Source organism: Peromyscus eremicus, chromosome 10 (genome assembly GCF_949786415.1).
Source record: "Peromyscus eremicus chromosome 10, PerEre_H2_v1, whole genome shotgun sequence".
In the NCBI taxonomy this organism is placed as follows: domain Eukaryota; kingdom Metazoa; phylum Chordata; class Mammalia; order Rodentia; family Cricetidae; genus Peromyscus; species Peromyscus eremicus.
In genome coordinates, this window is record NC_081426.1 from 23,714,043 (window position 1) to 23,735,612 (window position 21,570).

The window sequence follows — 21,570 nt, forward strand, 5'->3', positions numbered from 1 at the left end:
TCTGTGTAGTTCTGGTGTCTGTCCTGGATTTCACTCTGTAGACCAGGCTGGCCTCAAACTCACAGAGATCCACCTGGCTCTGCCTCCTGAGTGCTGGGATTAAAGGTGTGTGCCACTGCCGCCTGGTCTGAAAAAAAAATTTTAATGGAAGGGATTACTTATTTCAGTTGCCACCATTGGTGATTTCAGTCCATAGTCCTCCTGGACCCCTGGTGAGGCAGAACATGGTGGTGGGAGCATGTGGAGGAAGCCACTGTTCACTGTGTGTGTGTGTGTGTGTGTGTGTCTGTCTGTCTGTCTGTCTGTCTGTGTATGTGTGCATATATGCATGTGCATGTGTGTGAGAGAAAGAGAGACAGACACAGAGATGTGTGTGTATTTGAGAAAGAGAAAGAGAGCACTAGAAGTCAACATCAGTTTTGAGACAGTCTCTCTATATAGCTTGTTGTCCTGTAATTTACTATGTAGACCAGGCTGACCTCAAACTCACAGAGATCTGCCTACCTCTGCCCCCTGAGTGCTGGCATGAAAGAGATGCACTACAGATATGCCTCATCTTTTTTCTTTCTTTCTTTCTTTCTTTCTTTCTTTTTTTTTTTTTTTTGGAAATAAAGTCTCTCACTGAACTTGGAGCTCACTGGTTCGACTAGACTGGCTGGCCAGCGAGTCCCAAGAATCCTTCTGTCTCTACCTCCCTAGTGTTGGGATTACAGATGTACAGTGCTGTGCTTGGCTTTTTCTATAAGTGCTAGAGATCCAAACACAAGTTCTCATGCTTGCACAGCAAATATTTTACCACCTGAGATATCTCTCCAGGCCAATGCTGGGCATCTTATGGTAGACAAGAGCAGGAGTGAAGATAGACTTAACTTTCAAAGGCACACGCCTAGTTACCTACTTCCTCCAGCTAGGCACACCTCTAAATGTTTATACAGCTTCTGAAAACAGAGCCACAAGCTAGGGACCAAACATACCACACGCAACCCTGGGAGACTTTTCATATTCAAACCATACCAATCATGAAAGGTTATTGGGTTGTGTCCAATGCTATTTCTTCATTACTTGAGATAGACATGTATTCCTGTCCTTTCTAGTAAGATGATAGATCATGTTGATTCTTGTGCTGGCTAGTTTTATGTCAACTTGACACAGCTAGAGTTATCTGAAAGGAAGAAACCTTAATGGAGAAAAATGCCTCCATAAGATCCAGCTGAAGACATTTTCTTAATTAGTGATTGATGGGGGAGGGACCAGCTCATGGCCAGTGGTGCCATTCCTGGGCTGGTGGCCTGGGTTCGTAACAAAGCAGGCTGAGCAAGCCATGGGAAGCAAGCCAGTAAGCAGCACCCTTCCATAGCCTCTGCTTCAGCTCCTGTCTCCAGATTCCTCCCTGTTTGAGCTCCTGTCCTGCCTTCCTTCAATAATGGACCACAATGTAGAAGTGTAATCCCAATAAACCCTTTCCTTCCCAAGTTGCTTTGGTCATGGGGTTTCATCACAGCAACAACAACCCTAACTAAGACACTTCTCATATGTCAAAATTTAAAAACAGGTCTCCAGGTAACCTTGAACTGGTCTACCTCCTCCCTTCCCACTTTAGTTCCCTAAAATAGCTGTAGAATGTAGAATACAACTCCCTGATAAGAGGGACCTGACCAGAAACAACCTGCTTGGTTCCAGTTTTCCACAGAAGCAGGATGTCCTTCAGTGTTTAGCCAAGTATGTCATGTGGTCCCAAGGATAGGAAATCCTGAGGTGGAATTCTTTTCTGAACTGTCAGCTGCAGTAAAAGTGGGGCAACTGCAAATAAGACTCCATCTACTTTAGGAAATTTCCCTGAGTCCAGAGGACCTATCTGCTTGCCTGTGGAGGCCCACAAAGGTTTCCTAGGGAGATCTGAACTTGCTTCACCCAGCAGAGCTCCATTAGAGGATTGCTTGACCACATGCATGGTTACAAGGTAATTGGAAGAGTCTACACTTGGCTGAGCTTAGGGGAAGATCTTTCACCGCACTTGTTTCCCACCTTACCAAGTCAGTGAAAGAAAATGAAAGTACTTGAAATAAAAGCCTTTTCAGGCCAGGTGGGTGGTGGTGGTGCATGCCTTTAATCCCAGCATTCGGGAAGCAGAGCCAGGTGGATCTCTGCGAGTTCGAGGCCAGCCTGGTCTACAGAGCAAGATCCAAGATTCCTGGCTTTCCTATAAATAGCCCTTTAGAAGAGACAGAAGGGGCTGGTGGATAATTATCCAGGCCCTCCCAAGGCTATCCTATGTTTCTGTTTCTCTCCCCTCTATTCTTCTATCTAATATCTCTTATCCCTCACTCCTCAAGAGTACCCTGTCATAAAATGTGGGAGCCAGTTTCCCAGTTGGGCTCCCACAAATGGTGCCAGGAACAATGACAAGGGACTTGGTGAAAGGAGAGAGGGGTCATCACAGGTGTAAGGGGGCATGCCTGATAATGAATTAAAAATAAAGGCGATGGTATTTTATTCTCAGGAATAAAAGTAAGGTGGCTGAATGCCAAAGTTGAAAAAGTGAGGCTACAGTGTATATCTCTTTCTATCTAGGTTTCTTTTTTTTCTCTCTCTTAATTTCTATCTATAAAAATTAAGGAAAAAATAAGGTAGAATATAGGAATATAGTAGAAAAAACTTAGGATAAGTTAAGTAACAAGCCAGAGGAAATATGTCCTTGATTTTCCAACTATGGGACTATGAATGAAAACTCCTGGGGGAGAATCAGAGAAAAATCTATCAAAGACAAGAAAAATGGGCAGAAAAAGATTCCTATAAAAGCTTTTGGCCTGTGAACAGCTTAGATTTAAGTCCTGTGCAGCAGAGGAAAGAATTTTCCCTGAGGCAGATGCAAATGAAATAAAACTCTTCACTCTGCTGAACTTGTTACTGTATAATAGCATCATGCTGTCAGAATTAGTTTCCTTGGCCATGAAGCCAAGAATAGGGAACAGAAATCTTGGGGAAAATTTAATAATCTTTCTCTCAAAAATTGAAAGATTTCTTGGGGAAAACTTAGTAATCTTTCTCTAAAAAATTGACAGCTTTTCAGGTCTTTCCTTCTCAGATCTCTCCTTCCTGCAAGGGCAAAATTAAATCAAGGACTCAAGCCCCTACCCCTAGAACAGAAAGCAGTTAGCAGAGAAACTGATCCTCAGCTAAGGCATAAGATACTTTGCATCTTGGGGGAGGGGACAAGTGAGGATAAGCAGGAGATCTATAGGGGGGGAGAAGCTCTCTGAAAAGGCTTTTTTTTGGTATTTTGAGACAGAGTTTCTCTGTAGTTTTGGTGCCTGTCTTGGATCTTGCTCTGTAGACCAGGCTGGCCTCGAACTCGCAGAGATCCACCTGGCTCTGCTTCCCGAATGCTGGGATTAAAGGCATGCACCACCACCACCCACCTGGCCTGAAAAGGCTTTTATTTCAAGTACTTTCATTTTCTTTCACTGACTTGGTAAGGTGGGAAACAAGTGCGGATCCATAAGTGGATGCAGGTGGGCACAGCCTGCTCTGGAAAAAGTGTCAGGTGAAGGAATACACTGATCAATGTCAGCTCAGGGAGAACAGAAATCTCCCATGGTAAAAGAGCAAATCTTGACTCAAAATCCTCCTGTGGTAAAAGCAAAAGCTTGAATACAGATCATTTGAACAGAAGTTTTCTCCCAGACCCAAAAAGGCAGCATGGGAAATGAAATTCGTTCATAACAGCATGGCTATATATATATATATATATATATATATATATATATATGTAAATGCAGCTTGGGAAATGTAGTCCATAATGTGGTTTGTAACAGCATGATGCTATTAGAGAAAGGCAGTTTGGGAAATGAAGTCCTTAAAACATTACTGGAGCCAGGTGGTGGTGGCACATGCCTTTAATCCCAGCACCTGGGAGGCAGAGGCAGGTGAATCTTTGTGAGTTCAAGGCCAGTCTGGTCTACAGAGCGAGATCCAGGAAAGGTGCAAAGCTACACCAAGAAACCCTGTCTCAAAAAACAAAAACAAACAAACAAAAAAACAAAAAACAAAAAAAAAGAGATACTGGTAATGCACTGCCCAAAATCTCTTTTTTTTTTTCAGCTCAAAATGCTATTTTTTTTCCACAAGCTTTGTTAGCTTGCCTCTCTAGAACTACAAACAGGTGAACAGCTTGCCTGCCAGGAGGCAATTAAAATGTTAATACTGTTTGTCAACAAGCCACTTTGAAACACTCATGATAATCTTAAAAAGAAGCTTTAAAAAAATTAAGAAAAGGGAATTTTACCCTCGGTCAAGCTTAGAGCCACTGATGAATTAGGCTCTGACTTCAAACTGTCAAGAAAACTTTCAGAATGATATCAAAGCTGACTATGAACTCCAAACTTTAGAAATGATTTGTGTACTTCCTGTCTTGGTGAAAGAAAATATAATAGTTCAGTTAAGAAATCTCTTCTAGTTGTTTGTTAAAGTTTGTAAAATAGTCCTATAGAATTTGCTTTTAAATGTAAGTTAATTCTGTTAAGAGATTCTCCTAGATAGTTGCTAAAGTTTGTAAAATAGTTCTATAGTGTTTCCTTTTGAATGTAAGTTTGTAAAAAGTATAAATATGTATAGCGATATTCATGCTACTTGCAAATATGTAAAAAGTGTAAACAGAATTTCCTTTTGAATATAAGTTTGTAAAAAGTATAAAAATTGAATGTAAAAATGTAAATATTGAATGTAAAAAGTGTAAATGTTGAATGTAAGTTTGTAAAAAGTATATAGTGATATTCATACTAAAAATGTTTTTATTACTCTTTTACCTTCAGATACTTAAGCAAAGGTGTCATAATTAGGGGAGCTTTTCTGTCTTCTTCCTAAAAGTTTCTGTTTAGAAACGGGTAGGCCTTGAACAATCGAGTTAGTTTGTACAGATGAGCTACTTAAACAGCTAAAAGTGTCTTCATAATTAGCATGGGTTTTGTTTACTTGAGTGAATACTTTAAAGTGTTTGAAATGACTGTTTCTGTTGGGAATCAAAATAGTCTCTTGAAAATTTTATTGAAAATCTGTTAGGAGAGAGTTTTGAAAAGGGCTTAGTGCAGTTAGGACTGCTGTAGTCACCTTAGACCCATTCCAAAAAAGATATCCCATCTTTATTATCCTCTACTCCTTTACTGGGAGGTGTGGCAGCTATGGAGATCACTGTGGATGTTGGCAAGCTCTTAGTAGGGACTTGGGCCAGAGCTGAGTTAAGCTCTGTACCCCCAAAATGGGCAATTTTCTTCTTGATAATTTCCTGAATGTATGTATGTAAAATTAATCAAGAAGAATGACCTAAGGAAGGCACAGTCTGTCTGAGGGGCCTGAGGGGCCCTTTATTATATCAAGAAGGCAGAGTTGTGGAGACCCACAAATGTTTTCTAGTGAGATCTGAGCTTGCTTCACCCAGCAGGATTGCTTGACCATGTGAATGGTCACAAGGTGATTGGAAGGGTCTATACTTGGCTGAGCTAGGGGAGGTCTTTTGCTCCACCCCTTGGCATTCCTATAAATAGCACTTTAGAAGAGACAGAAAGGGCCAGTGGATAATGATCCAGGCCCTCCTGAGGCTGTCCTGTGTTTCTATCGGTTTCTCTCCCCTCTATTCTTCTATCTAATATCTCTGTTCCTTTCTCCTTAAGAGTACCTTGTTGTAAAATGTGGGAGCCAGTTGCCCAGGTGGGCTCCCACACTTGCACTCAACCCATACCTTCTATTGTCTTCTGCTACTTCATATAATTTCTTTGTGCCAGTGTTTGGGCTTTACTGAGTTCAGGCAAGTAGCAACTATGCAGTCCAGGCTTCCCTACGCCACTAAGCTATTCAGGTAGCCTACCTTTAGAAGCCATCTTCTTGGAAGAAATGACATGGACCCTGAGTTGACTTTTGATATAATTATGCTTTCCTGTGCACCAGGGATTGTATTACACCAGTACACTTTCCCCCAAAATTGTACTGTGTTTAAATTTGTTGGTAATAAACAGCCTGGCATCAGACTCCCCAAAGTTTGATCCGTATTGGCAAATCAATCTGAACTGCGTTTTCATTCTTACCTCTTCTCGGGTTGCTTCCCTGCCTGCCATGACCACCTCTAGGGCCCCCTCAGTGTCCTTTCATCCCAATGTGAAGAATTTAAGAAATATTGATAGTTTCTTTGATAAATGTTTGGTGGAAGTCACTGGGGAAGTTGCTGTGCATGGATGTGGTTTGTCTTCCAGTGTTTTGTGTGTTGGAAGCTTGATCCTCTATGTGTCCTCCATGCATCCATCCTAATATGCAGCTATGTTAGCAAGTGGGACTTTAAGAATAAGTTTTTCTGGGTTTGGCAGGACATGCCTGTAATTCCAGCATTTGGGAGGTGGAGTCAGAAAGATCATCACTTCAAGGCCATCCTCCTCCTACATGTAGTGAGTTCCAGACTAGCCTGAACTATATGAGATCCTGTCTCAAAAAAAAAAAAAAGAAAAAGAAAAATAGTTAGAACTTAGTGGGGGATTCGTAAACCAATTAAGAGTGCAGTCAATCCCCAGTCCCTCTTTCTGCTTTGAGATATAATCTTTCTTTTTTTGTTGTTTTGTTTTGTTTTGAGACAGGGTCTCTCTGTGTAGCCCTGGCTGTCCTGGAACCAGCTCTGTAGACCAGGCTGGCCTCAAACTCAGAGTTCCACCTGCTTCTGACTCCCAAGTGCTGGGATTAAAGGTGTGTGCCACGACTGCCCGCTGAGTGCCAAGTACTCTTAACCACTATGCCATCTCTCCAGCCCCTCTTTCACCCTTTTAAATCTAGACGTTTGTCCTCCATCTCTCCTTCCTAGGTCCCTACTCATGGCTCTGAGAAAACTCTACAAGAGATCTGCCTTACCCTCTACAGAATCTCTGTCTTCTTTTCTCTCTGGCCACCTGTTTCTGTCTTGCCAGGAATCCTGTCCCACCTTTCACTCCACCTGGATATGCGAAAACCTCCTTTGTTCTGATTTAATTGCTCTAGAATGCCACTAGGCCTGAAGGCAAGGGATGGACTGAGCTTCATTTGCATAAGAAACAAAGCTATGCATCTACTGCCTGCTTGTCTCCTAGGCCCTGTAGGGGTGTTAGTACCTAGTGGATCAGAGGCTGAGAAGCTTAGCTGTTTGCCAAAATGGTCTAGTAGTATGTTGGCCCACAAGAATTTCATAGCAGAAGACAGCTGAAATATCAAAAGCTAAATAACACCAAATATTCCATGATAAATGGCTTCCTCTAGAAAAATGCCTTGAAATTTCTAGGTATAGCTTTAATATACAGCTGAATCTCTATTATATTCTTGCAGCCCACAAGAGGAGGTTGGGTTTCTCTCTTCACCTTAGATTCTGGAGAGGTAGACAGGGTGTATGTTGTCCTGGAACTGCTTATGTAGATCAGGCTGGCCTCAAAATCACAGAAGTCTGCCTGCGTCTGCCCCCCAAGTACTGGAATTAACTATATATGCCACCATACCCAGCCTACCAGATTGCTTTTAATGTTGGCTACATTGTTTTTTTATTGTTCAGTCCAGCAGACAAGGCTTGAGTTAGATACTTAGATCTAAAAGTCAAAAGATTTTAAGCCCAAGTCCAAATTGCTAGTTTTTTCCCCTCTTTTTCTTTTGTTTTTGTTTTTTTAACATAACTTTTTTTTTTTAAGATTTATTTATTTATTATGTATACAGTGTTCTGTCTCCATGTATCCCTGCAGGCCAGAAGAGGGCACCAGATCTTGTTACAGATGGTTGTGAGCCACCATGTGGTTGCTGGGAATTGAACTCAGGACCTCTGAAAGAGCAGTCAGTGCTCTTAACCTCTGAGCCATCTCTCCAGCCCTTAACATAACTTTTTAAATTGAATTTTTGAGTATTTCACATCACGTATCCCAATCCCACTCATTTTCTGGTCCTTTAATATCTGCCCTACACCCTTTTAGCCTCCCTCTCAAAAGTTAACAAACAAACAAACAAACAAATCTCATTGACCCCTCTGGTCAACGATTTGCTGCTCTATCAACTGCAGTACTCTGTGCACGTACCCTTCCATTCCTCTGTCTTCCCCACATCTCCATCATATATTTGTTTGTTGTAGTGGCATTGGAAGTTTTGGTGTGTCATGCCGTATACCCTTTTGCCCAGTCAGTCCAAACAGCTTTACTTGTGAATGTTCATTGTAATGAGTCCTTAGGGTAGTTCAAGGCCTCTAGCTTCTGCTACAGCATCAATACTGGACCCTCATACAGACTCTTAGATATCCTGCTCTTTCCTGAATGTGTGTGTGTGTGGTGGAGGAGGTTGGGCAGATCCTGTAGTTATGGAACCCCAGGGCCAGCCCCTTCACACCCTCCAGCTAGTCCTAGATGGGGAAGATGTTAGGGTGGGACAACTCGAAGGCCTGGATCAGGGCCTGGGTGGTGGTTGAGTTGGTCAGTCTACCAGCTTTCCTGCATCCAGGCTACCATAGCTGGTTCCCCCTAGGGCCAGGTGAGAGTTAGGGCCAGCTATCCCACTCTCCCATGTCCACACCTCTGGGGCCAGCCCTCCCGCACCACCTGGGCAAGGGATGGGGCCACGCCGTCAGGTCTGGCTCTTCTGCACTCATGCCTCCAGGGCCAGCTCTCCTACTCTGCCCGGGGGGGGGGGGGGGGCTGCTCTCCCAAGTGTGTCAGCAGGCAAGGGGCCCATCTGGTTCTCCCAAGTCCACTTCACCATTGGTACCATGTGGTGGCTGGTGAGGCAGGGGGAGTGGAGCCAGCTCAGGGGGCCCTTCAGACATCAATATGGCTTTTGTTTGCAGTTCATACCCTAGACATCCTCATAGTCTTCAGTGATAGTACGGACTACTGACATCAACACAGACCCAAGCTTCATCAGGACAAACCCAGACATGGCCCTCAGCAGCAGCAGGGGCCCAGACGTCACCAGGTCTTGGGTGCCTGTATTGAGATCTCACGTCAGGGTGTTTCTCACTGCTGAAGTGCCTCCAGTTCCACCTCTCTTCATAGTGCTGAGGAGCAGCACGTGGTAACTGACTTCAGGGGATCTGCCCACCAGCATGCAAGGCACTGATGATAGGCAAGGCCCCGAGGGCTTTGGCCCCAGAATGTCTCTTGCTACTGCTGTGTCTTTACATATTTGCCATCGGCATTTTTCTCTGCTATCTGGCATGGTGTGAATGGGTGTGGGGAGATCCCTACTGCCCGCAATGTAGTGTGATTATCTCATGGAAATATCCTGTTCTACTGGGCATTTTTACCTGTGGATTATTATGAAGATTATATCCTCCTAAGCTGTACTGTTTAACTGAAGCAATAATTTTATACAATAATAGTGTTAGTTTAAATAGGATTTTGATGATTGAGGGTCTTTAATAATTATGATAGAGGTTAGCTTAGTAGAAAAACTAATGTAGGTCAAAGCAAGATATGGTGTTGCTCCCGCCCCTGATAAAGCAGGGCCTGCAGAGGACAGAAAATAAGAACAAGGAAATGTCACACAGCTAGTTTCTCTTGAGGAGCCATATAGACTGTGGTTTAGGTTAATGATTAAGAAAAACAACTGAGTCCTTAGAAGCCCAGCTAGTTCAAGTTCTTTTAATTTTAATATTGAGAGATATGTTCACAGGTGTGTATCATAGCTGAAACAAAGCTTTAAAAAATAACTTAAGGTTAGATTAAGACGTTTTTGTGAATAGCTTTGAGGTGAAAAACCGGAAGAAACAATCTAAAGTTTAGAAAGGCACGTAGCCGAGTGAGGAACTGGGTGAGGTCAAGGAACAAAGACAAAGCAACCCAACTATTATTAGCTGACGTGCCTTTCTTGATAGGATTGGTTGGTGATCAAAGATGATGATTAATTCCTTGTACCCATTTCTGCCCTTAGCTTCCTGATATAAAAAAAAAAAAAACCTGTTGACAAATGAGTATGCACCCCGAGGGTTTAAAGTATAGGTGACTGATTGTTTTTCATACATAAAAGTTTAGGTGTGTGATTCTTCTAAGACTCCTTATAAGATTACCATTTGAGATAAGTTATAAAGTGATTGATCCTTTCTTTGTAACCAAAAAAATGCAGCCTGCCAGTAAAAGAACTGGCTGCGAAAAATACCTTGCTTGCCTATACTCTGTTAATCTATAACAAGTTGCTTGGGTATGAATATATGTGGGTTCTTGGGATGATTTGTTTTTCATCTATAGTATGTGGGATGTTCAATTATGTAAGGGAAATGGGAAACATGTTTTTTTAGCTGTATTTATTATAATCATTCACTTAAAATAGAATGTAATCACATTATAATTTTTATAGTGCTTGAAAGATTTTGCTGGGATATATAAGGTGTAAGAAAAAATAAAGTTAGCTAGAAGGATGACACCAAGAGAGAAAGAAGGGAAACACCAAGGTAGAAAAACAGAACAGAAAAGAAGTGGAGCAGAACAAGCAACAGTAAGAATAATAAAATGAAGAACCAAGCCTGGGCCCTCAGAAAAGTCCTCGTGTGTCTGTTTGTCTGTCCAGTAGTTGGCCTGCTCTGCATCTCCTCTTCAGTTTCTCTGACCTGCTGAAGGCTTGCCAGTCATCAGCACCCTAGGTGAGGTCCTGACATGTTGGAGGTGTGTGTGTGTGTGTGTGTGTGTGTGTGCGTGTGTGCGTGTGTGCGTGTGTGCGTGTGTGCGTGTGTGCGTGTGTGCGTGTGTGCGTGTGTGCGTGTGTGCGTGTGTGTGCGTGTGCGTGTGCGTGTGCGTGTGCGTGTGCGTGTGCGTGTGTGTGTGTGTGTGTGTGTGTGTGTGTGTGTGTGTGTTGTGGGAGCCCACAGAGGCTATCTATTACTCAGAGTCAGAGAACCTGAGCTTACTTTACCCAGCAGGGCTACATAATAGATGATTTGGCCACAGGCATGTTTACCAGGTGTTTGGAAAGATCTACACTTGGCTGTAGGGTGTGCTTTGACCTTGCAAGGGGGAGGTCTTTTGCCTCTCCCCTTAGCGTATTATAAAAAGCCCTTTTCTTTTTTTTAGGGGGGGGGGTGTTTTCGGGACAGGGTTTCTCTGGATAGTTTTGGTGCCTGTCCTGGATCTTGCTCTGTAGACAAGGCTGGCCTTGAACTCACAGAGATCTGCCTGGCTCTGTCACCCGAGTGCTGGGATTAAAGGTATGCCCTACCACCGCCCGGCTAAAAAACCCTTTTCAATAAAAGACGAAGCTGTTGGGTCAATACCCAGGCCCTCCCGAAGCTATCCTGTGTTTCTTTCTTCTCCTTGGCTAGGTCTCTTTTTCTATCTATCATTTCTTTCTTTTTTTTTTTTTTTTAAAGATTTATTTATTTATTATGTATACAGTGTTCTGCCTGCATGTATGCTTGCAGCCCAGAAGAGGGCACCAGATCTCATTACAGATGGTTGTGAGCCACCATGTGGTTGCTGGGAATTGAACTCAGGACCTTTGGAAGAACAAGCAGTGCTCTTAACCTCTAAGCCATCTCTCCAGCCCCCTATCTATCATTTCTTAATTCCTCACTTGCTGCGGGCCGCAGGAATATATTATAAGAACTGAGCTGGTTATGGCAAAGCCACTACCTGGAGGAATCAGGGAATTCCTCCAGAGGAAGCCAAATCCCAAGGAGTTTTTGGTGTTACTTGGCTTGTTATATATCAGCTGCATTCTGTTATGAAAGTCATGTGTGCCTTCATAGTTTTCCCAATTGACTTTTCCCAAAGAAGGGCTAACAGTGTGGACTGATCACTCTCTGGACATACACATTCCAGGTATTTGGAGAACAGCCTCAGGAAAGGCTTTCTCTGGAATCAGATATCTCCCTTGGCCACTTTCAAGGACTAGCAGTAATAACAGTCCACAGGCAAGTCTCCTGATTTAAGGTAAATTCCACAAGGAGACACCACCTAGGTCAAGTGGACGTTAAGTCATAGCTTTACACAATTCAGCTCGGACCCTCCTTTCTTACAGCCTTACTAACTTTATAGACCTCTAACTCCTTACCTAACCACTTCTAGGAATATTTGGATAACCTTCTGCACTGACAGCTATGCTCAGTCAGAACCCCCTTTCAAGCCTCCCTGTAATTATCATTATTGGCAGCATCCGGCCAGGTCCATCACGGGATGGAGGAAAGTACCTTATCAGAGATACCTCTGTACTCTCTAAGAACAGACCATCCAGGCTACCTGTTTGAGAAGGCCTGGCGGATGTGCCAATTAAGCCTTACTTCCTCCTTTCCCAAATCTTACCTCCAGTTCCAGATCTCCCTTTAACTATCACCAGAAGCATCCAGCTGTACACAGGTTGCCTAGCGACTGAGCACACTTTCCCCCACCCTGCAGAAAAACGGCAGATAGCTTGGACAGATAGGAGCCACAGGAAAAAAGAAGACAGTTTTATTTTCTCCTATTGACCTAGCAACTTATAGATTCTTAACATTTTCTACTAATTACGTTTAAGACTATAGTTGAACACATAAGATTCCCTCTTCTTAGATATTACCCGAATTTAGCCTTTAGTTAACTCATTTCCCCATTGGTCACTTCCCTTTGGGGTTGCAAATGATAATTAACAGTTATTGCCTCCCTATGTGATTCTTATCACCCCTCTGTTTGACCCTGGAAGCCTGGCTTTATATATCAGGACTTCCAGGGCATGAGGAGGCAGAGAAGAGAAAAGAGAATGGAAGAACTAGACGGGTAAGAATTGAAAGGAACAAACTGAGATGGAGAAGAACTAGATTGAAGGGCTAGAAGAGAGGACTAGAGGAATGAGATGGAAGATGAGGACGAGCCAGATGGGGAACAACAAGATGAGGAAGAACAAGATGAGGAGAGAGAAGGAGATGGGAGAAAAGATGATATGGGAAGGAACAAGATGGATGAGAACCTAGAAGGGGCAGAACAAGATGAAGGAATTAAGATAGAACCCAGAGGGGACCGCAGACAAGTGTAGAGAGAAATCAGGCAAGAAAAGACCTAAATATGAGAGCAGAATATAAGCTTGTAACTGACACAGAATAATAAAGTATATGGACTAAGGAGTTTCGTGTACATAGATTCATTTCTTCTCATCAAAGATTAATTATCAGCTGGTTGTAGATTCTTCCTGGACCCTGGGAGGGGACTATCGAGGGGCTGGACCCCCCTAGTCCCCGATACTTACTCCTCTACCTAAGAACCCTTCAAAAGGTGGGAGCAGGCTCCTACGGTGTGTACGTATGTGTTTCCCTTTTTTGCTGGCCCTAGAGAACTAAGTTTTACTCCCTCAGATAGAAAAGTCAAGTTGAGCTGGGCAGTGGTGGCGCAGACCTTTAATCCCAGCACTTGGGAGGCAGAGCCAGGAGAATCTCTGTGAGTTCGAGGCCAGCCTGGGCTACCAAGTGAGTTCCAGGAAAGGCGCAAAGCTACACAGAGAAACCCTGTCTAGAAAAAACAAACAAACAAACAAACAAACAAATAAAACAAACAAACAAAAAACAAAAACAAAACAATGAAAAGTCAAGTTGAATGATTAGTTCCCGGACTCCATGGAGTCCCCTCAATCCCGAGCGGCTGGAGGCTGATCCTCACAGCAGCAACCCTCTTTCTTTCCCATCTCTCCATGACATTATTTCCTTGCTTCTTTCTCTCCCATCTCTTCTCCTCATACTTGCTCTCTTCTTTCCACCGTGCCCAGCCTAGTGGGTGTCTTGTTTTTGTTTTTTGTTTTATTTTGTTTTAATATTTATTTATTTATTATGCATACAGTGTTCTGCCTGCATCCCTGCAGGCCAGCAGAGGGCACCAGATCTCATTACAGATGGTTGTAAACCATCATGTGGTTGCTGGGAATTGAATTCAGGACCTCTGGAAGAGCAGCCAGTGCTCTTAACCTCTGAGCCATCTCTCCAGCCCCTGTTTTTGTTTTTGTTTTTGAGACAGGATCTTTCTATATAGACCTGATTGTCCTGGAGCCCAGTATGTGGACCAGGCTGGCTTCAACTTACAGAGATCCTCCTGCTTCTGCCTTGAGAGCTCTGAGATTGAAGGTGTGTGCTACCACATCTGGCTCCAGTTGCTAGTTTGTTTGTTTGTTTGTTTGTTTCTTTCTTTTCTTTCTTCCTTCCTTTCTTTGTTTCTTTCTTTCTCTTTTGATTTATTTATTATACAGTGTTCTGCCTGCATGTATGTCTGCTTGCCAGAAGAGGGCACCAGATTTCATTATAGATGGTTGTGAGCCACCATGTCGTTGCTGGGAATTGAACTCAGGACCTCTGGAAGAGCTGCCAGTGCTCTTAACCTCCGAGCCATCTCTCCAGCCTTCAAATTGCTAGTTTCTTATGAAGGGATCCTAAACTGGAGCTATCTTGGACTTTAGAGAGATTTTGGATGCTGTGCCCTGCTCTAAGTTACTCCATATTGTGTAAAACTGTGGATTCTGGACTGTAATTTGCCCCAAGTCACTCCATTTTACAGATGTTTGTCCCTGTCTTGAATGTAACTGCAGAAATAATAATGACTATGTACCTCACTGTGCACATAAACACCACCACCTGCCTAGTACTACCTATGAAACAGACCAATAAACACTTATAAAGTACTATCTATAAACATACCAAAGTAGATTGGGATCGTATGAATGTACTGGTGTGTTAAAACAGTTATCAGAAAACAAGGCCTAAGAACTTACCAAATATATCAGACTGAGCCAGGGTCCAATATCCTCACCTGAATCCCATAAAGAGGAACACTCCTGACCTGCCATCTTTTTATAGAAGTGTAGTTCAAGGGATTGGCAGTCAAGGGACTCCTCAGTGTTCCCGAGGGTTCAGCTCAACTAGGTCTCTGCCAATAGTTCATTTTCTTGGTCCATCTGGACCTGGTTCTGAACTTTGTCTCTATGGTCCTATGATCCCACATTTTACTTCTGCCTGGCTCAACTCTATGACTCCCAGCTCTAAAGGGCTCCAACAGCTCCGTGCCTGGTTCAGTTAACCTAACAGAAACACTCAGTAGCTCTGTATTGGTGTGGGCTCCATGCTTCTGCCTTCCACTAAGAAGACCTCTCTGAACTCCTTGGCCTCTGATGCATCCTTTTTTACTTTTTCCTCCCCCTCCTCTTCCTCCTCCTCCTCTTCTTCCTCCTCCTCTTCTTCCTCTTCCTCTTCTTCCTCTTCCTCTTCTCCTCCGGTTCTTCTTCTTTTTCTTCTTCTTCTTCTTCTTCTTCTTCTTCTTCTTCTTCTTCTTCTTCTTCTTTTTCTCTTCCTCCTCCTTCTCCTTTTTTTCATTTTTTGAGACAGGGTTTCTCTGTGTAACAGCTCTAGCTGTCCTGGGACTTGCTCTGTAGACCAGGCTGGCCTTGAACTCACAGAGATTCACCTGCCTCTGCCTCCTGTGTGCTAAGATTAAAGGCATGCACCACTACGCCCAGCTTATACCCCTTCTTTAACACACACACACACACACACACACACACACACACACACACGCACACACACTGTTCTAATTTGCTTTCTGTTGCTGTGGTAAACACCATGACCCAAAGCACCTTGGGAAGAAAGGGTTTATTTGGTTTATGGGTTACGGTCATCACCGAGGGAAGGTAGGACAAGAATCTAAGGCAGAAACTTGGAAGCAGAAACTGAGGCAGAAACCATGGAAAAGTGCTGCTTACTGGCTTTATTCCTCTGGCTTGATCAGCTACCTTCCTTATACAACCCAGGACCAGGGATGCTACCACCTACAGTGGGCTAGGCTCTCCTTCACCAACTAATAACCAACAAAATGCCCCATAGACAAACCCATAAGTCAGTCCAATCCTCAATTGATGTTCTCTTTCCCAGATGTGTCAAGTTGACAACTGATGTTATGACATATACATAGACATAATCACTGTATAATGTATATATAATGTGTGACCTGAGAGATAGAATTAGTAATTAAGATTGGAATAAAACAAACTTTTGTTTGTGTTGGGGGTAGCTGGGGGGCGGGGTAGAGTGCTTGGCCAGCATGCAGGAAGCTCCATCTTCAGCTGCTTAGCAACACCAGGTGTGGTGACGCGCTCTCAGAAGGTGGCGGCAGTAGGATCACAGCTTCTAAGCTATGTAGCAAAGTCCAGGCCAACCTCGGATACTTGGGACCCTGTTCAAATATAAGCAAACAAAAAACTCAAGCGCTTGCCAAATTGATACTACGGGAATTGTAGTCAATGACGCTGACTAACTTGTGAATTTATTGTCACTCAACAAGTCCTGCAATTGTGAAATGACACAAATGTGTTTCTTCTGTAGGATGCTCATGAGAATGATTTACTTTGCTTCCGTCACTGAGGACAAGAACTCAGGCTGTTCAGGCCTCGGCTAGGGGATAACCATCTCACTATTGGCGAGTCCAAATTCACAAGGTCGCCTAGCACCCTACATGGAAACAGTTCTTATGCCTTCTTGCACGGTGCGCAGGTGCACAGCGGTGCACAGCAAGGGCACTTAGCTCAACGACCAGGGACCGTAGCCTTGGGCAGCATCCACGCGCAGGCGCTTTGCCTCTGTGTCCAAATTCACAAGGTCGCCTAGCACCCTACTTGGAAACAGCTCTTATGTCCCCCCCTCCCCCCGCCCCGTGTACGGTGCGCAGGCGCAGAGCGGTGCATAGCAAGGGCACTTAGCTCAACAACTGGGGACCGTAGCCTTGGGCAGCATCCAAGCACAGGCGTTTTACCTCTGTGTGGTTACGCTAGGAGGTGCGCAGGCGCAGAGCATTGCAAAACTAGGGTTTGGGATTGCGCGGGATGGACAGAGCCGGGTAAAAGAGCGGAGGACCCGCAACACGGCGCAGGCGCACTTCCGCTTTCGTACGGGTGCGCAAGCGTTGAGCAGTGAGCAAGCCTGCGCATGCGCGGAGTTGAGGCGCGATGGCAGGTGTCGGGGTCGAACGTCTACAGGCGATGGTGCGATTTGCGCTGCTGGTGCTTACTGTGTGTGCTGCGGGTGCCCATGGGCTCTATTTCCACATCGGCGAGACTGAGAAACGTTGCTTCATCGAGGAAATACCCGACGAGACCATGGTCATCGGTCAGGGGGCTGAGGGTGGAGAGGCCCTTTGTTTTCGCCTGGCCCTCGGAAGCGCCCCTTCTCCCCTGTCAGCTCGCCCCCAGGCTGAGGGTGCCTTGAGGGTGCCTTGAGGGTGCCTTGAGGGCGCCAGGTCCCCTGTCCAGCGCCCCGGGGCCGCTTGTTGGGGGCCCGGTCGTGACTGTGTGTCTGCCCCGCAGGCAACTATCGAACCCAGATGTGGGACAAGCAGAAGGAGGTCTTCCTGCCCTCGACCCCTGGCTTGGGCATGCATGTCGAAGTGAAGGACCCGGACAGCAAGGTAAGTCCCCCCGCCCCCGGAAGGCTCTAGCGGGTGTCAGCTGCCCATTAATGTCCTCGTGGGATGTAAAGTACTGCCTTGGTCCTGAGCAAAGGTCCCTAGGTATCAATCAGGTCTTGCATTTTGAGAGGTCGTTGTAAAGTTGGGGCCTGATGCGTATTGCAGGTGGTACTGTCCCGGCAGTATGGCTCCGAGGGCCGCTTCACATTCACTTCCCACACACCCGGTGACCATCAGATTTGTTTGCACTCCAACTCCACCAGGATGGCTCTCTTCGCTGGAGGCAAACTGGTAAGAGACTCGGGCTTAGGTTTTTTCACTTTATTCCAAAGTTGATGTATTGCCAACTTTCTTTTTCTTTTAATTTTGCCCTTTTGGCGGAGCGGGTGGGTGGGCACAGTCACAACTGGGGGAACCAGGTGCCCTGCTGCCTCAGCCAGAGACAAGAACGGACTCCATAACAGTACCAGACGGTGGGCGGCACCCAGTCATTCATTCCTGTTTCCTTGTAGCGTGTCCACCTGGACATCCAGGTTGGGGAGCATGCCAACAACTACCCTGAGATTGCTGCTAAGGATAAGCTAACAGAGCTGCAGCTTCGAGCTCGCCAGTTGCTTGATCAGGTGGAACAGATCCAGAAGGAGCAGGATTATCAGAGGGTAAGGGCGTGGGCCTCTTTGCACTTGGAGGTTGCGATTGACCTTTGAACCCACCGTGCAATGTTTCTGCTTGGGGCCTTCCCTACCTGCGAGTTAAGCTTTTCAGAGAATGAATTGGGAGGTATCAGGCTACGAAGGTGAGGTTTGGTTTTTGGCATTTTATGTGTATGTCTGCATTGTCCAGGGTTGAACCCAGGGCCTCACCTGAATGTTAGTCAAGATCTCTACCACTGAGCCACACTTTCACTCTATCATACATTTATATATGTGTGTGCGTGCACATATATATACACACACACACATATATATATATACACAAAATGTATTATGTATTGATCATATATATATATATTAATTAATACTTCACCATCCAGAATTTTCCATCCAGGCCTGGCCCTGCTTAGCTTCTGAGATCAGATCTCAAGGGTTCAGGGTGGTGTAGCTGTGGGCCCTTTAGTTTTGTTTTTGTTTTTTATTTTTTTTTTTCAAAATTATTTTATTTATTTTTTAAGATTTATTTATTTATTATGTATACAGTGTTCTGCCTGCATGTGTCCCTGCAGGCCAGAAGAGGGCACCAGATCTCATTACAGATGGTTGTGAGCCACCATGTGGGTGCTGGGAATTGAACTCAGGACCTCTGGAAGAGCAGCCAGTGCTCTTAACCGCTGAGCCATCTCTCCAGCCCCTTGTTTTGTTATTGTTATGAGATACATATAAAACTTAGCATTTTAGCTGTTTCCGAGTGTATAATACTGTGGCATTAAGGAGACTCCTATTGTGTTGCAACCATATCTACCTTCTGTCTGCCTAACTTTCGCCTTCCCAGAGAATGTGAGCCGATCAAGCACCCCACTTTCCTAGTGGAGGTTTTCGTTTTTTGTCTGTGATCCTGATTAGTGTTAAACACTGACCCCTCACTTACTTCCCATGTTGTGGCTGTGCTTTCTTGCCTATGGTCTTGACCACTGTAACTCAGCCCAGTGGAATCCTTTCGGGACTGTCTTAGTTCATTTATCACAACGTGTCCAGGGTTCATCTGTCTCGTAGTGTGTCAGAACTCTGTTTTTCACATTTATTTATTTATTTTTGCAGTGATAGAAATTGAATATCATATAGGCTAGATAAGGGCTCTGAACTCCATCATGCCCCCCACTTAAAGATGTGTTTTCTTATCAATTGTGTGTGTGTGTATGTATGTATGTGTGTATGTATGGTTTATGTATGTGTAGTACAGGTGTCCCCTGAGTTCAGAAGAGGGTATCAGATCCTCTGGAGCTAGAGCTGCAGGTGGTTGTGACCAACCTGAGATGGGTCCTCTACAAGAAGAGTATGAGCAGTGTGAGCTCTTAACCACTGGTCATCTTTCTAGCCTATAGAGATATCCCCCCACCCCCACCCCCCACCCCTGCCCCTCGGGTTTCTCTGTGTAGTCCTGGCTGTTCTGGAACTCGCTCTATAGACCAGGCTGGCCTTGAACTCAGATCCGCCTGCCTCTGCCTCCCGAGTGCTGGGATTAAAGTTGTGCACCCCCACATCCAGCTGCAGAGCTCTCCTTTTAGGGTTGAATAATAGTCTGTTGTATATAGAGTCCCCATCTTGCTTTGGATAGTTATTTCTAAATTGTATGAACTGGTCTAGAGAGGACAGTGTACAATCTAATAATTCCAATTGCTTGCTTGTTTTCCACTGGCTCTTATTGTAGAAGCATTATTTTAGTCCTAGCAGAGATGGTTGTAGAGGGACCTCACTTTCCTTCCTAGGGGCTGTCTCAGTGGGGGGACTAGCCACCTAATGGAATAATTCCCGGTGGTATTCCGGAGACATTTGGGCTGGGAGTCTGCAGTCATACACACAGAGGGACCTTATAATAGCAGACTGTGTTTTCCTGTCCATTTAATCCCTTGTTCACTGTCCCATGCAGTATCGTGAAGAACGCTTCCGTCTGACCAGTGAGAGCACCAACCAGAGGGTCCTGTGGTGGTCCATCGCCCAGACTGTCATCCTCATCCTCACTGGAATCTGGCAGATGCGTCACCTCAAGAGCTTTTTTGAGGCCAAGAAGCTGGTGTAGGGCTCTTGCCGTATAACCTTTCCCTTTTACCTCAATTATTTGATAATCTCCCCACCTAGTCCCTGTCCACCTGGCTTTTGAGGAGGAAAAATGAAAAAATAATGTGTCACATTGGTATCGTGGCAGTAAGCCATTGAGATCAGCTACCTTTTGACCCTCCAAGAAACAGGCATTTGGCCCGAGCTTTCCAAATCTGCCTTAAGGTTTGGGAGACATTGGAATTAACCCAAGATCAAGTCATTTCTTTTGCCTCTGGTGTTCCTCTGTTTTTGAAGAGATGTCCAAATGCACTTCTGTTTGTCTGCTTGCGTAGTAGGCAACTGGCATGCCCCGTGGAGGAGACCCTGCCTCTTGTTCCTGGGTCAGTCCTGAGTTCTCTCAAGTCTTTGTGAATGTAAATAAGGGGCAGTTCTTGGCCCTGAAGGATTGAGATGTTTTTCTATATTTTAGAACTATTTTTGGATAAATTATATATTTTCCTTCCTGGGTGAATCATCACTGCCTGTAACAAGCGAAAAACACTAATCCAGACCTTATGCGTTGTACTTATTCACACACTTTGAATAACCTCCCTGCAGTGCTCAGACTTTCAGCAGTTTGGGGCCAGAAAGCAGGTACGGTAGTTACTCTCGAGTCCATCTTAGAAGGCCAAGAAGAGCTCTCTTGAGCGCGTGTGAGTCCAATCCCACAGGGTCACAGAGTCGGGAAAGAGAGTGACGTGGAGCAGGCACTCACCCTCAGCTTTCACATAAGCAATGGAAAGTGTTTCGTGGGTTCTTTTTTTGTTTTGGAGACAGTCTCGCTCTGTTGCTCTGGCTGGCCGGGAGCTCCCTATGTGGTCTAGACTAGCCTCAGCTCCACCAGTGTCTGCCTACCAACCCTACCAACTGCTGTGATTGAAAAGGCATGTGCCACCACACCTGACAGAAATATTTTCTTCAAGGGAACCAGATTTTGGTTCTGGATACAGATTCTTTTTTTTTTTTTTCCAATGAAATAAAACATAGTAGCTATGTTTGATATAAAATAATAGGTTGTGGGCAGAGGTGAGGCAAAAAAAAAAAAAAAAAAAAAAAAAAGAGGTTACTGACCTAGACTGCTTGCCTTTATAGAAAAAATGGGGTAGACTTCAGTGGGCACTCATGCTGCGGCTTGGCCTGGGAGTGGATGGGTTGATGGCTGACCCATTCTGAAAGGTCACCCTAGTAGGTAAGAGGTCAGCGTGGAACTGACAAAGCAAGGACATTGGCTTCTTAGCCCCGAATCATAAACAGCACTTTCCTTACCCACTTCTGGAGAAACCTCATGCCAGTAGCTGCCCATTCTTGATAGTTTACTTCACAGTTTTATTATATATTTATTTGGAATATTTATTAAATTTCTTTTTCTGACTTATAGACCCAAACTCTCCCCTCATTTCTGTGTACTCTACTGTATATGAACCTGTTTTACACTTAGAATATAAGCA

General features: G+C 44.6%; 1 protein-coding gene across 2 annotated transcripts; it reads left to right on the forward strand.

Annotated features, from left to right (window-relative positions):
- Positions 1-16,879: 16,879 nt before the first annotated feature.
- On the forward strand, positions 16,880-20,633 carry Tmed4 (transmembrane p24 trafficking protein 4). Of its 2 annotated transcripts, none has more exons than XM_059275008.1 (5): positions 16,880-17,071; positions 17,269-17,369; positions 17,535-17,660; positions 17,882-18,028; positions 19,953-20,633. In XM_059275008.1, the coding sequence occupies exons 1-5, from the start codon at positions 16,912-16,914 to the stop codon at positions 20,100-20,102; spliced, it is 684 nt and encodes a 227-aa protein (XP_059130991.1). In that variant the 5' UTR covers positions 16,880-16,911; the 3' UTR covers positions 20,103-20,633. The 2 variants fall into 2 exon arrangements, with proteins under 2 accessions (XP_059130991.1, XP_059130992.1); XM_059275009.1 differs by having other exon boundaries at positions 16,928-16,947.
- The last annotated feature ends 937 nt before the right edge of the window (positions 20,634-21,570 follow it).